The 16,722-nt window shown below is 39.8% G+C and overlaps 2 protein-coding genes across 9 annotated transcripts in view; both read right to left on the reverse strand.

The window, feature by feature from the left end:
- Window positions 1-236: 236 nt before the first annotated feature.
- Window positions 237-3,366, reverse strand: cd79a (CD79a molecule, immunoglobulin-associated alpha). The gene is made up of 5 exons (XM_018672435.2): window positions 3,197-3,366; window positions 2,405-2,731; window positions 1,574-1,689; window positions 1,234-1,296; window positions 237-1,076 (listed from the first exon to the last, which is right to left on the reverse strand). The coding sequence occupies exons 1-5, from the start codon at window positions 3,234-3,236 to the stop codon at window positions 951-953; spliced, it is 672 nt and encodes a 223-aa protein (XP_018527951.1). The 5' UTR covers window positions 3,237-3,366; the 3' UTR covers window positions 237-950.
- Window positions 3,367-3,731: 365 nt separating this feature from the next.
- arhgef1b (Rho guanine nucleotide exchange factor (GEF) 1b) overlaps window positions 3,732-16,722 on the reverse strand; it is a 39,291-nt gene continuing 26,300 nt past the window's right edge. For 4 of the 8 annotated variants that reach the window (XM_018672432.2, XM_018672426.2, XM_018672425.2 and 1 more), the window contains 19 exons: window positions 16,213-16,224; window positions 15,189-15,350; window positions 13,702-13,892; window positions 13,448-13,594; window positions 13,005-13,087; window positions 12,561-12,686; window positions 12,282-12,396; window positions 11,425-11,525; window positions 11,173-11,247; window positions 10,996-11,071; window positions 10,095-10,262; window positions 9,915-10,002; window positions 9,721-9,828; window positions 9,537-9,589; window positions 9,283-9,426; window positions 9,040-9,165; window positions 8,152-8,336; window positions 7,548-7,652; window positions 3,732-7,125 (listed from right to left, as the gene is read on the reverse strand). In XM_018672432.2, coding sequence (XP_018527948.1) covers window positions 7,578-7,652; window positions 8,152-8,336; window positions 9,040-9,165; window positions 9,283-9,426; window positions 9,537-9,589; window positions 9,721-9,828; window positions 9,915-10,002; window positions 10,095-10,262; window positions 10,996-11,071; window positions 11,173-11,247; window positions 11,425-11,525; window positions 12,282-12,396; window positions 12,561-12,686; window positions 13,005-13,087; window positions 13,448-13,594; window positions 13,702-13,892; window positions 15,189-15,350; window positions 16,213-16,224 — 2,035 coding nt within the window. In that variant the 3' untranslated portion in view covers window positions 3,732-7,125; window positions 7,548-7,577. The remainder of the gene's footprint in view (window positions 7,126-7,547; window positions 7,653-8,151; window positions 8,337-9,039; window positions 9,166-9,282; window positions 9,427-9,536; window positions 9,590-9,720; window positions 9,829-9,914; window positions 10,003-10,094; window positions 10,263-10,995; window positions 11,072-11,172; window positions 11,248-11,424; window positions 11,526-12,281; window positions 12,397-12,560; window positions 12,687-13,004; window positions 13,088-13,447; window positions 13,595-13,701; window positions 13,893-15,188; window positions 15,351-16,212; window positions 16,225-16,722) is intronic. The other 4 variants (XM_018672430.2, XM_018672429.2, XM_018672431.2 and 1 more) reach the window with 4 other exon arrangements.

The raw sequence follows: 16,722 nt of genomic DNA on the forward strand, positions 1-16,722 counted from the left end.
GGAAGCCAATCAATGGCGGCGTCGCGGAACAGTAGCCAATCACGACACTCGAAAAAAAAAATCAATAAGCGCCCGCCCCGTTGTCCTGGTTTCACGACTTGGGACAGAAAAAGTGAGTTAAGTAGTCCATTCACCACAGATTACAAGGGTAATACCCCCCCCCACATAATTTATAGACGAATTTATCAGCTTTTTTTTTTTTAACACAACTTTATTATTTAAGCACTCACATGAATGGCAGAGAGCAAATAAATTGTGACACATCATGAAATCATTCAGAGTAATGCAAGAAATGGGCTACATTATAGATCTTTTAAATAAACATTAGAGAAACATCTCATCTCAAGGTCCACTCAGAATCTGTTTTGGTGCTTTCGATCACATCACATTGTTTTCCCCAGCAGATTAGTAATTGTCATTAAATCAAGGATGTTCAAAAAAAATTTTCTGGTAAACTTTGGCTTAAAAGTTGAGTTATAGCCTTAAAACAGCTACTGAGTGCAGGGTGATACATTTTGTTTGTCTGTTTGTTCAGCAATTTCAGAACTTGAAGAGGAGTTTACATTTTATTTTGATATGGATTTTTTTTTTTTTTTTTTTTTTTTTTTTGACTGAAATGAACACAACAGTTGAATGTATCAAACATTCAAACTCATTACAAACAACCTCAATATTTCTAAAATCCTCCCTACACCCACTGACTGAGTGGACTTTGTGGTGAGACTGTTTTGTCAAATGCTGTCTCCAAGATCAAAAATGAACTTTCAATCTCAAATGAATGAAGCTGATTGAATAATATGTTGTCAGACGCTAAAAGTCTAACTGCAGGCTATATATTAAAAAACAGCATGAGTCTGATATTTAGATATCACACACTTAAATTTAAGCTCTCAAAACAGACAAACAGACTCAACACTCTCCCTTCCCTTTCTCTTTCTCTCCCCTCTCCTTCAAGGTTTCTCCAGCTGGATCTCTTCTTCCTCCTCCATAATGTTACAGACATCCTGGTACGGGCCCAGTGCCTGGGACCGCTCGATCTGATCATATGTGGTGCAACAGTCGTCCAGATTTAGTCCCTGGATGTGTGAGATAAGAAAGATGGAAATCAAATAAACACAGAAAAATCAATGAAACCAACTATTGGACCAGACTATTCATGTTAAATTGATTAGTGGCACAAGATAATATATCTTCCATTTGACTCAGAAATGATGTGACTCATTTAAAGTTCACCTGATATATGTTTTCCTCTTCCTTCTTCATTTTCTTTTTCTCTATTTCATGTACTTTCTTTGACTGTGGGGTGGGAACAGAAGTTAGTTAATCTGTGTAATGGCGCAACTTCCTGTCAACCAACAGCAGGAAACATTTTGAGATATTCATCAGAGAAACTTATAACTGTATTCCGAAGAAACAGTCAAACCAGGTCTGTTTCATGGATCGTTCATATGAGTCATGAGGCAATACCACTATTGAGAAATGTTGAAGATTAACAGTGCCATGGGTCAGAGGTCAATAACGGATCACTGTGCAGTCATTTCCAGTCAGTCATATTAAAATGTGAGCTACAGACCTTGCAGAGAAGGGTGGCAGAAGGCAGTACCACACACAGTAACAGCAAGATTCCCTCAGCTGTCAGGATGCCATTTTTGGTGCTTTCACTGAAGTTAAGTGTCTTCTCCAGTGGCTCTAGGCACAGAGACAGGGTTCAGAGGTGAAACAAACTGAACAACAGCTGTTTCTTTAGCTATTCATATACAAGCACTAACTTGTTTTTGTAGCAAGTGAGAAGAAGCTGGAGCATATAGAAGGGAACCAGGCTAACTGGACTTACATGGGGATTTATTACAAGGTTGATTGTTATGTTAGATAACTGTGCTATTTAGTGTAAGGAAGACAGTCTAACATATAAAACAGATGAATAAACAACTGGTGGTAATGGTGGTGTTGTAAACTAATGCAAGTTATCTCACACATAATCCCCAGATGAGTTGAGTGGTTGTTTTACATTTCCTCATCTACCATCTTTATTTAATGAGATTATGATGTAAAGTGGTATTTCAGTGTGAAAAATGCCTCTACACATTAGCTTGATTGCAACTTGTTCTAATCTCGGTGCTATTTAAATTAAATGACTAGGCAGCAGGCTGTAATGAGACCATCCTGATGATGCAAAGATTATCTGAGCTATGATATACAGGGATGCTGCCACTCACACAGTTCTTATATTGACTAAGGTTAACAGGATTTATGGCTTACGAGGTGTTAACAGTGCTTAGAGCTCATTTGACTCCAGGTCTCCATTTTAAAAACACATGCACACACACACATACACACTGGTATTTCTGAATGGTATGTACTGCAAATAGGACCCCACCACCACCATACATACAAAAACACTCACTGTAGACCTGCAGGTAGGTGCCATGAGAGAGGATGCTGTTGCCAGTAGTGGTCAGCGAACACTGGTACAGCCCAGAATCATTCAGCTGGACTGCCTTGAGGGTTAGTACGCCACACGATTCATCGAATTTTTGAATTTTGTGTATAATCACAAGGTCTGAGGCATTCACAGGGATTGGAATCATGTTGCGGTTGCTATGTTGAAAGACCCATGCAGGCGTCCCTGGCTTATCTTTGGTGATGTAGCAGCAGTTCAGAATAGCTTCCTGAGAGAGCGGCACACTTACAAAGGGCACGTCCGCCATTAAAGTCACCGGAGTAATACCCACTGTGAAGGAAATTTGTTCATTAATTTTAACTTAATTTAATATTTGTCAAATTATTCATCATGACTTCATATAATGTAATAGCATAATGTGTATTAAAGTATTTACAGTGAACATACAAGGTCTTAAAGTTGATTAAATTATAAAAATGAATAAAATGAGCTTTAAATGTACAACATAATTAAGCAAAATTAACAGAGCAAAATGCAACAGGTTAACCCAGCCATCTGCTCTGACAGGAGATGTGGTTCATTGAAGCAGAGCTCAAAAGAGCTAAATGTGGGGGGAAAAAAAACACAAAAAATTATATAGTATAAATATTTATACTTATACGCATATACTGGACTGACACGTAGGAATGCCCAATTATCCCCAACAGGTAATTGTATCTATTCAAATATAAACACTTTCACCCAAATAAGACTATTGCAGATAGTGTAATGTCTTAAAAAATTGATCTGACTTACCCACAAAGCTGCAGAAAACAAAGATTGTAGCAATCACCATTTCCCCCCCCCCACAAATGTTCAATCCAAGAGTAAAAACTACTGAAATAAGATAAAATTCTTTACACAATGTTCCAGTCTTCACCACTGCTGTGATAACGCACTGGTGTTCTGTTTTTCTCTCAGTCAGGATTTACGCTTGAATGACTGTGACTGTCTCACATTTGCATTAAAGGTTATATTTGCATTTAAAGAATACATTACGCATTTACATTTCTGAGAGATATATCTCCATTTATCGGTCTATATTCATCCAAGATAGACAGACATGCCATGAGTATGTTTTCATATCTACTGTATATTTATAAAAGGATATAGAGATACAGGGTATGGTTATGTATCAACATAAGAGAATCCTAGTACAATCGATATGGAGACACTGTCTTTATATGTACCAATGAAGTCAAATCCAACAATTCTTGAAGCCCTAACCATTAGCTCAGAAGTTATTATAAAATTTAAACTCCGATAACTATATAAAATGACAAAGCAGGTATTTATTTCCCCGATTTATTAAAAAAAAAAAAAATTAAGAATTACAAAACGTACCACAATTTTCCTTAAGTATACATCATTAAAGAGCCTCTTACACAATAAAAATCAAAACCCAAATACACAGTATAGTTCTTGCATATTCATTGTTTATAGATAGACAAAATGGCAGATGCCTGGATGACAAGAAGCAGTGTCTTTTTCTATACAGGGCACTGGCTGGTAGAGTTGGTGGAGGGCTCAAATCCTATTGCTGTAATGGAGATGGACACAAAAACAGTGTGTGGGAGGCTGGAGCCCCCAACCTTGAAACCAACCAATCAGAATCATGGGATGATCCCTCAACGCTAATTAGTCATTTGGTCATCGTCTGTCACTGTCTGAGATCCTCCATGAGAGACAGTCCACCAAAACAACAAGTGATTGTGTTTGTAGACTCAAGAGCCCTTTATGAATCAAACAACTTGATGGTCAGAACAAGGCACCACTCTATAAATACATTTTCTATACATCTATGTATTTGTATATAGAATACATGAGGAAAAGCATCTGGAGGAGAGAGAGAGCAAGGAGTGCCTGTAGCAGTTGTCCAGCTGGTGAAGAGTGAAGGCATCACTTTAAGCTGGTGTTGACGTGGTTTCACCTGCTGACCGCTGCAGTTTAACTGTTAAAAAATCCCTGGTTGAGATTATCTCTTTAAATGAATCCCATTGGTAAGATGGATAGCCACAGCACAGCGTGGGTTTGCACATATGCCGTGGTTACAACATTTGCATAATCGTTGAATTTGTTCATGCATAGACAAGTTACAGACATGTCCTGTCTCTCTCACCATTATAACCAAATGCATAGTAGATAATTACAACTTTCTTAGAAAAATAATGAAAGAAAAGGGTAACAACAAAAAGTTTCCCCACCTGTTTAAGTACATCAAATGAAATAAACAACATGGAAAAACTGTGCATAGGGAAAAGGTGATCATGCTATCACAAGAGGTGAGCGTGTTATCAAGAGGTGTATATAGCTAAAAAGCTTAATAAACACAAAGAGAGGGAGCTAATTTATCTAAGTTATACCTTCTCTACATTTTTCTCCTTCAAGATAACAGTTATGTACATTTTCTACGAGGAAAACACGGGAAAGTTGGCAGTAAGGTTCGAACACAAACTTATATAATTTAGCAACTTCTGATGCTCCAGTGGCTAATGGCACTGTCATTTACATAATTTCATACTGAGGTTCAGTAGGGTCTGACGGGGCATTTGTTGTTGTGGCAGCAATGACGAGAATGCATTTCAGGAAGTGATCATGATTACAGTACTGCTAAGCGTGACACTGGAATGAGACTAGTCTTCCTTCCTCCAAACCTTCAATGTTTCCTTTGTATCTTCATCTGGCTTCATTGTCTTGTTGTTTTGTCCTTTTTCTGCAGCTGGAACAGGTCCCATGTGTCCACTTTAGCACTCGAGGTGTTAAAAGTGCTGTATATGGGTCAGAAGCACAACAGCTTGTGACAGTCACGCCAGCTTTTCCTCACACTGACAGACCCACACGGATACTGAAGAAAATGTTTCCATTAATTATGTGCGGATGAAAGTCACTGAAGCATATGAAAGAATTCACAGATCTACAGATTCTGTTTGGTCATATAGCAAGAGCAGTCCTCTTGTTCATTCATTAAAGATTCAAAAATATGGTATTTTTATTGCTGACCGATTCTTCATTCATGTCCGTGTGCTTTTGAAATCCCTTTACCTAAGTTGGCATATAGCTAGAGTTTGGGGAGAGGAAAAGCAGCTGCTGAGTGCCAGGCTGCACTGCTGCGCCATCACCCTTGCATCAGCAAGTGACATGCTAGTATACAGATGAAACATGTCATTAAGAAAATTACAGCTTGTATGAGGATCTAGCGGCGCTTTGTTATGTCTTTGGTCCTGTGTGCACGGCCACAGTTATGCCACTACTCAGATATCATATCATCATAATCAGAATTACAATCAACTGCTAAATAAAATACAAAGACAGAGCTCATTTTGATACAAATACTGCTACCTGGGAAGATTTTTTCACTACTAACGTGAATTTAATGTAATATAATTTATAACCCCATCTTGAGTCCGTGTTTTACATCAGGAGCTGTGAACCCTATCTGGGGAAATTTGAGGCTACAGAAATGATCCTGGCACTGAACAACCTTTGTCAACACTTCTGTAGCTCTGGGCCTTCAGTGTTTGCAGGTGTATATGCATGTGTGTGTGTGTGTTGACATTTTTCTCCAGTACAGTAAGTGCAAATCCTAATCTCATGTTTACTACACATCTTCTCACAACCGTCTGGTTTAAGCCGGGGTTCAAGTAAGCAACAATAACCTCGAAACTCGCTTCCTGTCCCTACATCTGTCTTCTTTCACTTCTCAACCTTGATCTTTGTTACACATCCTAGGTTTGCCTTCTTCTTCTGTTTTGTCTTTTCTCTATCGCACTGCTATATCTGTTTGGCCCAGTGCTGTAACAGTTTTACTCAGGTGAGGCAACTCACTGTCTTAACAGAACTAACAGAGGAATAAATAAAAGCAGTACATACAAACAAGTATCAATTATTAACAGCATGATTACCTATAGTGCCACTATTTATAAATGTTTGAATGTGACTTAATTACAGTAAGAACCCTCCAACAAGCACGTCCTTAATTAAAAACTTTGTAACACACATACACACACTGTCTTGCATGCATTTTTCTCAATAATGAAGGCTGCCTACATGAAGCCCAGTGTGGATTCAACTTGTTCTAATCAGAAAAAAGTGCATCTCTGTAGTACTTTGGCATAGACCAGAAATAACTCCATATATCAGCAGTAGTATTTCAATATATCTTCAAAAGCTACATTGGCCCCTTAAGGCCTGGTTCCACCTGGTATAGCTGAATTGGCAAGCAAACATAGGAGTTCTTCATTACTGTGCAATCTGCTATAGGCAACAATGTAAATTATTTTGTAGAGTGCATGTCATTGGTGTGCATATGTGTGTTACAGCAGATTGCAATCTCTACATTTTGTTAGGCAGCATCTCCCTCACAGAAAAAATCTTGCTTTTTTTTTTTGGCACCCCTCTGCAAAGATGACTTCCAACTCAAAAGTAGGATGTCCACCAAGCATGCACGCAAACAGACACCACATACACATGCACACACCTCCCACGCTCCATCACTGAACCACTGCACTGAGCACAAAGCCCTCCCTCCCCTCCGTCAGGCAGAAAAACCTCCTGCTTGGCTGCAAACAGCTGTGATACAAACATATAAGGCAGCAAGGGTCCAGGCATGACTTATGAAAGTTTAGGAATTTCCAGGGAAACCTCTGAAAGTCACTCTTGCACTCCAAACCAGCACCAGTAGAAATCTAAAGAGAAGAAAAGACGAGGACAGGGTTAAATGTACTGTAATAACATATAGAGTTTAAGAGACTGATGATGACGAGGCCTTAATTTCCACTGGTAATTGGGAGATATGTCCCCCTCCCTTTTCAAAATCCTGTTTGTCCCTCATACTTTTATGGGGATCAATTTGAATTATTCACTTAAATCTCTCACGGCAGAGCCACAAAATGCAGATGAGTTGCAAGTGAGTTCCAGACATTTTTCCCTGAGCTATGGAGGTTGCATGGACCAAATGCAGCCTGACAGGGAGCCTGCAGACACTCCTCAACAAACTCCTTACAACTCCAGTGCATGTAAAAGACTTAATTTGATAGTTAATGATGATACTTGATCAGATAATTAAATTACACTTTAGCCTCACTTTCAAGCTATACAGTTGTCTCACCTAGTGGCCAGCAGGGGGTGTGATGGTGTCTCACTGGAAGTTACCTCCCTCCAGTGAGAATTTGGAAAGGGCCTCCTGCAGCCTGTGGTGCGCCTCTTCTACAGTCTACAACACACAAAATCAATATCACCTTAGGAACTGAGGGGATACACACATACACGGACACAGACATACACACACACATACACAAACATAGAACCCAACCTCCTCCTCTTAACATCCTCTCTTCGTCTCCCTTGCTGCTTCTGTGACACATCCCATTGCAAGTGCTGGACATAATAGCCATTTTCAGAGAAGTCCAATTTCACAATGCAATTTTCAACCAAGCAATAACAGCAGTGGTTAAATGGTTTTCTATTCTCTAGTTTCTCTTTGGTGCTATTTTGGCCCCATTTGTCCAGAGTATACTACAGCTTGCTCCTTACTTAAGTTATCCTCAGTGAAAGCCTCGAAGCCCAACTCTGCGTTTCTTTCCAGTCAGCTTCCATCTTTTGTTATGTCTCTCATCTTTATCTGCCCCTGTCATACTACTCCCTGCTCCCTGCTTGCAGTTTCTCTCTATATTCTCAGCTATCTCTCTCTGTCTCTGTTCACCTCCCCTCACCTGTAATCTCTTTATTTGTTCCTCCAGACTGAGGAGCCTCCTGCACACTTCCTCCATCCTCTCCTGGGACAACACCAGGGGCGCACTGATGCTCCTCTCCTCCTCTCCTTTCGTCCCTGCTCCTTCTTTTTCACAAGTGTTATCGTTCTCCTCCTCTGCTCCCATGTCTGGGGTCTGGCTTTCTTCTGTGGACAGAAAGACTTGTTTTATGCTTTTTTGTCAGTTAGACCAAAATCTGACCAGTAAAAGTGATATATAACATTAGTAAAATCTTGAATTGTAAAAGCTTATTTAAAAGTTAAAAACATTGGCATTTTAAAAAAATCTGCTTATGAACTAATAATTATAAGGACAATCAAAAATATTTTCACATCTATCAAGGCGAAGGAGCCACACAGCTAAAGGTGCTAACAAAGGAAAATATGACTTTGAAAGAAACAGTTCAATAATTTTGGAATTACACATATTCGCTTGTCTTGCCAAGAATAAGATGAAAAGATCGATACCACACATGCCCATATCTGTTGGTCAATTATGAAGCTATAGCTAGTAGGACTAGCTTAGCTTAGCATGGAAGCTAGGGGCAGGGGGAAACACCATGCTTGGCTCTGTTTAAAGTTCACTAATTAGCGGTTCATATTATGTTTGTCTTATCTGTGCAAAAAAACAAAGAAGTAAAAACAAAGTAAAAACAACAAGTTGCAGTTTTACAGAGGTTATCTACCAGGCTATGTCTTGTTTTTTGGATAAAAGAAACAAGTTAAACCATGTCTGCCTTTGTTTCTCCCTCCTCTTATATTCAAGTTGTCTCAACTAACTCTTGGCAATAAAGCAATAAGTATATTTCTCACAGTGTCAAACTATTCCTTTAAAAACACAGTAGCCTACCTGTTAATTGACAACTATCCATTTCTTGACTGGGCCTCTGTGATTGGTCCTCCCCGTTTTCTTCATCAGGCTGTGAGTCTTCTGATAGGCTTATGCTTCCAATCAACAGCCTTTTCAGCGACATGACTAACAGATAAGACAGAATCAGTAGTTTCATTAGGAGGACAATTCAAAATGGAGAGACAAGATGGACAGTTATGAAAAAAAAACATCTACAGAAGTGCAAGGAAAACCCTCATTCACCTTCATCCAAAGCACAGTTGCCAACCTTCTCCTGATCGCTGTTAGAGTGGCCTATCAAGTCGAAGCCTTTGTCTGACAGGAAATCAATCAGCCTGTGCCTGGGGTCTGAAGATTTGTCATCCGTCAAGCTGTCCTTATCTCGATCTACAGACAGACACAAGGCTTAACTTTGGCTCCAGCTTTCAGAAATGTGTTACAATAACAAAATTGTGCTGTTTATTAAGTGTTCGGCTGATAACGCTCTGCAGTCTCACCACTGCTGCTTTTCAAACCTCCATTCTCAGTCGGGCTCAAAGGGGCAGTCAGCCTGACGGGGGAGAAAATGAGAAAAGAAATGAGATATTCTGAGATGGGTGAACTTTGGCAGGAGATGAATACAGCTTGCTCTCTTAACACACGAGTAAACATGCACACACACACACACATATTGACACATACGCGGAGGGACTGAAGGGAGGTCCTCCACTTCCAGGAGGCAGCGTCAACTTCATGGGTGCTCCGCTCTTCTTCAGGTCATCCACGGCTGTCTTTATCACTTCAGTCCAGCTATAAACAACATAAAAATAAGATTACAATTCATTCTTCTTCTGAAACAAATATGATTAATCTGTGTATTTCTCTTTGATGCTCACGTTTTCCTCTCTCCAACAGTCTGAGCCACGAGTTCATAGATCTGAGCACCGCTGTCCCAGGTAAATATCACGTAGAAGGCCTTTCGATCTGACAGACCAGACAAAAACAACAAGGCTGAGTGATACTGATTACACAGTGGAAGTGACCTTGCATAATATTTACTGTGGTGCATGGCTAACCTGTGGCCACCTCGCGGAGAAAGACAGAGTCTAGCTTGATAATGGGGCTCAGCATCTGCTTGCCCTCCTGCACAGCAATGTTGCTCTTGCTCTGGCATTTGAGGACCATCTTGTCATCCTGCTTCTGTAGAAGCACCAGCAGGTCCCCAAGCAGCACACACTGCACCTCTGAGAGACAGGGAGGAGAAGAGTCAGACAGAGGAAAAGATAGCAGAGGACAAGATGGAAAAGACAGAAAGAGAGCTCTCTGCTATCTGTTTTCTCAATTTCTCATAGTTTTTAATGCATCTGGCTTCATTACTGTAGATTGTTTTGTTTTTTTTTAAGAATTTATATCTATTTGTTAATGTATTTATTGCCATTTCCATACATAGTTTATAAAGCCATAGCCTTTTCTGTTTTTTTTTTGTGATCAACTGTGGTTTTACTCTCTTCCCCTATCTACCGTGTGTGCATCTGTTTGTGACAAGTGTACTAAGCTTCTGTATATAATTGCCCTCACAGGGTTAAATAAAGTTGTATTATAACGAAGTGAGGTTAAAGTTATTGAATTGAAATGGTTATGAAAAAGGAAGTCAAGGGGCCTGTGAGATCTCACAAAAGTCCCTTCAGTGCAGCTGGGTTTCCATTCATAGCAATTTGAAAACAAAAAAGGGAAATGACAGCTTACAATAATTTTCTGAATATCCCAAAAATAAACCCTTGTTCTAATAGATTTTTTGCAGAAAGCTAAGTGCATCTTAGTAAATAGTAGTAAATATTAAATAATAGTAAATAGTAAATATTAGTGAGCTTGACATGACTGGTCCAATAAATTGTTGAAAAAAGGTTCCATAAATTTTTTAATGTTTGTGAAATTTGTTCTTGTTTCTGCAGCATTGCTGGGAAAGCATGTATTTACCAATTCCTTTCTCTTTTGTGACTTTCCAGGTTAGAGGACCTTCATAGAGCATCCTCTTCTGAGTCAGATCAATATTCTAGAGAAGAGAAAAAGTAAAATAATGAGAAACAAAAATGTCAGCTAAAACCTGTAAAGTGCAACAGATTGTGCAAACAAACTTTGTTGAAAGAACCTTACCTTATATTCAGTATAAAGCTCATTACTTGGTTTGAGCCCTGATGTGTCCAATCTACGCTGGTAGTCCTTAAGAGTCTGGGAACAGAGACAAAGATTAGGGGATCAGACAGAGGACAGGCAGCACAGCTCTGAAGTAGAAGTTGTCTTAACAACCAGAGACCTTCAGAGGTCTCAGAATGAATTTACCAGACTCCAATTGGTGCTCAATCACTACATAACAGTGTGTTGAGTGATGGATTGTGTGTTTCTCACCAATAGGTTCTCCATCACTTTGACCTCCTCATTGACATGGTTGAGGATCTTTCTGCAGCACTCTGCGCTCTGCTGGATCTTCTCCTTCTCTGTCGGGTCATCTGTGGAGAGAAAAGAGAAAACACAGAGTTGAGGAAAATACGGCTTTCACAGCAGAGCCCAAACAAAAGCCATAAATCATGAGTGTACATGAGAATCTGGGACAGACAGTAATGGATTGTTCAAATGTTTTGCTTGTGTGTTTGAGTTAGTTGTGCAAATATTGTCCACATTTATCCTGTGTTCTGCTTTAGACTGGGACATATGATTAAAACATTATAATACTATTCTGCATTTTAACCTAATAATGTGTCATTTATTCTTCAGAAGGACTCTTAACAGATCCTGTGTTTTTCAGACAAACCCAGATACATTTAGCTGTGGGCAATAAGGTTATATATACCATGAAACAATGCAAATTTGTGTGTAAATTTGTAGATTTTGCCATACTGCTTAAACTTAATGTCTGTGGATGTATTAAACCATTGTGGGCAATGCTGCAAATTGATGAGCAGGACTGCTTTAAGGTAGTATTAGCTTGATTTGTCAAGTCATATGTCATTTAATTTGCTGGAATAACAGATATTCTTGTCAGCTTATTTTCTTGTATTCCTCCCCCAAAAAACAAAAAATTGTATTAAAATATATAGTACATCCATATCATGATGTAAAATAAAATATAATGCTATAAGAGGATTTGCTCCATTTTGCCCTGTCAATACTGAAAACAGTCTCAAAAGTTTGCTTACAAATATGCCAGGAGCATACCGACATCCACACAAAAGTGAGTTACAAATGGGCTTAAGATGCAGACACACCTGTGTTCTTGGCAATATTCTCCAGCAGCAATGGGTACTTGGTCAGTCTCTGCATCTCTATAGGAATGATGTCCTTGAGTTGCAGCCTGCGGCACTGGGGCTTACTCTCTGCCTCCTGAGATTAAAACACACATACAGAATCAGAATGAGTGAGCACACATATGGGACTGCTTATGTCCTTGCATCTGCGAGTGCATCCATGTGTGCCTTTCTGTTAAACCTTTAAGAATTTATTTTTGAGTTGTGTGTGCGTGTGTGTGTGCGTGCATGCATGTTAACCTGTATGAAGGAGTTGAAGCGTGGCTCTTTCTTCTGCCTGCTCTTGATCTGGTCCAAGGCCCACGACTGGTGACTGCAGAACCGGGCTGTCAATTTCTGGAACCACTCCCCCTCTGTACCACCAAACTGGAACACATACACAAAACGCTACATTCAGACACTGCACTGTGCTAGCCAGAAGTAAATAATGAGAGGAATAAAGATATGGGCAGAGGGAAAAAGAGCTGGGAAAGATACAGAGTAAAGAATGATAACGAATATAACGGTGTTGCTGTTATAACCAATATTTTACTTCCATAGATAAACAGCTTTCAGTGTTTGTTAAAACAACAAAATCAGATCTGGCACAGTCACTGCCAGATTATGTTGTGAATTATATTGTCTCCCTGAAATTAACATGAACACTGAGAGAAAAGAGAAAAGGGATGATATAAAGAGACTCACCCTGTTCAGCACTGTGGTGCTGATTAATTTGACTATGAAGTTGTCATCCAAACGCAGTTTCTTCAGGTTCTCATAGAAGTTATCTGGATTCACAGTCAGAGACAAACAAATAAACCAACAGTCACAAAAGCATTAATGAAGGCTGAATTCTGCAACACTGCACTCTGTGGACTTGAAAAAATATGTCAATAAGGATATTTTTTGTGAGTGATGTGATTTTTATTTATTTTATTTTTGATATTTGTATTATTCTCAACTCTGCACCCAGTTATAGACTGTTCAAACAGACTGGTACACGCAGTTATCTTTATCCCTGGCAACAAACACACAACTGCATCAAGCAGCTTCACATAAATGTTTGCTTGTTGCATGGTGGGTAAGTGTAAACTTCATGTGTCTGACTCTGGAAGGATACAAACACAAGGTAAAAGGGCAGCACTCACAGTGCATCTCAATGATCTCGTCCAAGTTGGGCAAGATGGCAGCAAGTTCAGTGGAGGTCAGGAGCTCTTCTTTCTCCAGAGGCTTAGAAAAGACCGTCTGAAGAACACTCAGCATTCGCACATGGGCATGTTCTGTTGCAAACAACTCTGAGAGGGGAAAGAGAGTGGGAACAGTATGAGCAAAGATCTTGCGGCCTATACTGCAAACCTCATTTTATCTGCACATCTGTTGTCTTCATCTCTCCTCTCCTCACCATTGATGACCTCCTGTCTCTTGGTCTCCTTCTTGGAGAGGCTGGACAGAGCTTCAGGGGAGGCCAGCTCCCTCCAGTTGGGTGGGTCCTGCTCTAATTCCAGGAGGCGCGGGTCCATCTCCTCCATCTGTGGGGAGGGGCTGGTCGGGGAGTGGCCAGGCCCTTCAGGAACTAAGACTGGTCCGTCAAAACTGAAGGATGAAGGAAGTAGTAGAAGAATTAGTTTAGATTGGTAACTTCAACTCAAACCAAGCATGACCCAAGTGGTTATCAAGTGATAAACACACATTAGATAATATAAGGAAAGCTAGCAGGTATCTAGTGGACGAGCTTTCTATCACTGTCCTGCTGTCATTCCTACAATATGTTTACAATATCAAGAAGAACCTCACATTAACAGATGCTAACAACTTCATGTTAAGATTAATATTGTTTAGCGAAATGAGCCAGATGACTAGCTATGATAGCTTACAATAACAAATAGTAAGTAATGATTTAGGTTAAACCAAACCTTAAAGTGCTTCAGAGTAAAAAATTAAAACGCTCAAGTACAAAATCCATGTTTTGTGTTACAAAGTAATCATCGCATGATTCACTTCTTATTATGATATTAATGAATCAACTTAAATCCACACCATCACTATAATTTTATGTGTTGAATTTCTTCTCTTTTTGTTGCTATACCACTTTTGTACTGTATTTGCACACAGCCAGCTCTCCACTGGGCCTCCATGATGACAGGAGCTGTCATCATTAGGATTTATATAAAGCAGCTGCACCGCTTCTAAGACCATACAATGAAATACAGCTTCACTGTGATAAAGCAAAAATAATGGCAGAGAAATATACTGAAATATTTGAATGAACTCTATTGGCTTACTCAGGATCCTTTACTGTTTTGAGATGTTCCCCCTCTGAGTCCTGACGTTTTCAGTCAAGTGACGACAAGTAAACCCTTAATAAAGGGCTGCACTTCATGTTTACCAAATGGTCAATATTGACCTAACTCAATAATCATTCCCCTACAGAGCTAAGTGTCTGACAGCACACTGAGAATGAGAGCACTGTTTAACCGTAACTCACTCCCTGTTGGTCACAGTACAGGTCAACTATTAGCGACAGATCCATCTGACAGTCGATAGTGAGTCAGTAAACCTGTCAGCCAGATTGATTCATTTCACAGGAGACAACAAACACATGCCCTTTAGAAATAACTTTCACTTATTAACATTAACTGCCACTCATTTATAAAAAAAACAGTTTATGTATGCCTCCAAAGCGATTTACCTGATGATTCTGAATGAGCCAGGTACATTTCATCCATTAATAATATTCTCATTATTACCAATCATTTTGTTTAACTGCTTTCTGGTTATCTCTGGACCACTGCACTGACTCTGTAATGTCTTTCAGTTATTGGCATCCTGTCTGTCCCTGTTGTGCATCTCTCCAGCCAGAGGCTTTAAGAGGGGGTTTGTCCATCTTACGGATGGAGGTGCTGGGGGGTGAGCGGGGCAGGTGTTGTAGGCGTGGAAGGCGGCTGGAGGTCCACATCACTACGGGAGCGGGACTGTTTGGCCCGGGAAGAGCCGCGGCGGCGAGACGAGTGCCGGTCCACACGTGCACTCTCGCTACGAGTCACTTTCCTACTGTAGGGAGGGAAGTTGGGAGAGGATGGGGAGAGGGATGAGAGAAGATAGGGACAGAGCAGAGGGAAGGAGGAATTGGAATAGAAAAAGGAGGAGGGGACAAGTGCAAAAAAGGACAGATGGGTAGGAGGACAAAGAGAAAATAAGAACAGAGGTGTGGAAGGGGGAAACAAAGAGATACCACAGAGAGAAAAGAGGAGATGCCAAAAGGCGATGATAATAAAACATTGTTGAAGGAAGGGACAGTAGAAAGGAAAGTATTCAAATCGTATGCAGAAAGTGAGGACAGACGTTTACGTCGTACATTAGTGGAGGATTTACACAAAAGTAGTTGTTCAAAAAGGAAAAAGAAAAATCACAACAAAAAATGGAGAGAGAGAAAATCAATGACAGGTAAATATGCATGACATCTGACATGCATATATTAGTTAGACAATGAAACATGTAGAGTTTGCTTCATATTCTATAGACATGGTAGCACTGGAATGCCAACAATTTTTACACTTCCTTATGAGTTACTGGGATCCAATCTACAACAGTATGTTAAAAAGGTAGCCATGCATTGCTTCTACTGTATGTACCAAAAGTTTGAATAGTCATTTATCATCTCCAACTTCACACAACGTGCATAGACATCCACTAAACATAATCCAACACATCTCAACAATCAAGCTAATTCTAAGTCCTTCACAAGCACGTTCAAATACTTAGCCATGTAGTGTGTTTGTGTTATGTATCAGAAAAGGAGCACAGGGCTCAATGTGTGGTCTGTATGCATGACAGTGTGTTTGCATATGTGTGATATATGATCAGTATAAGGCCTGAAGCATGTCCGTGACTCTGTCAAGGCGCTGACACCCACCTTGTCTTCCGTCTGCAAAAACACGGGACACCACAGTGTTACACACCCACCTTTATACAACTACTGTCAGCCACAGAAACAACCACAACATGCAAATGCACACCCCCAACATAGTATTTTCCAGTCAAATTTTTAAAACCACTATCCAGACAATCATGCCAGATACGACGCCAAAGACCCACTGGCACAACACGTAACCACACACACTGTGGAGAAAAGCAGGACAAAGGACGGGCCCTGGCCACAACAGATGCAGACACTTTGAAAAGCACATGGGACGAGCAGCAAAAATAAACTATAAATATTTTTCACTTTTGACTATTAACTAAATAACAGCATAGCGGTTTACAAGATTTAGAAGCACATAAGATTAGCTACAAGAAAAAGCTACTAAATGTCACATTTTTTATATGTTGGCTAAAATATCTGACTTAAATACCAAACCTGTTTACTGGGTAGAAAGCTTCAGTGTGAAAAGGTTCATCTATAATCAGTGATGTATAAAAGTAA

Source organism: Lates calcarifer, linkage group LG15, assembly GCF_001640805.2.
Source record: "Lates calcarifer isolate ASB-BC8 linkage group LG15, TLL_Latcal_v3, whole genome shotgun sequence".
NCBI lineage: Eukaryota > Metazoa > Chordata > Actinopteri > Centropomidae > Lates > Lates calcarifer.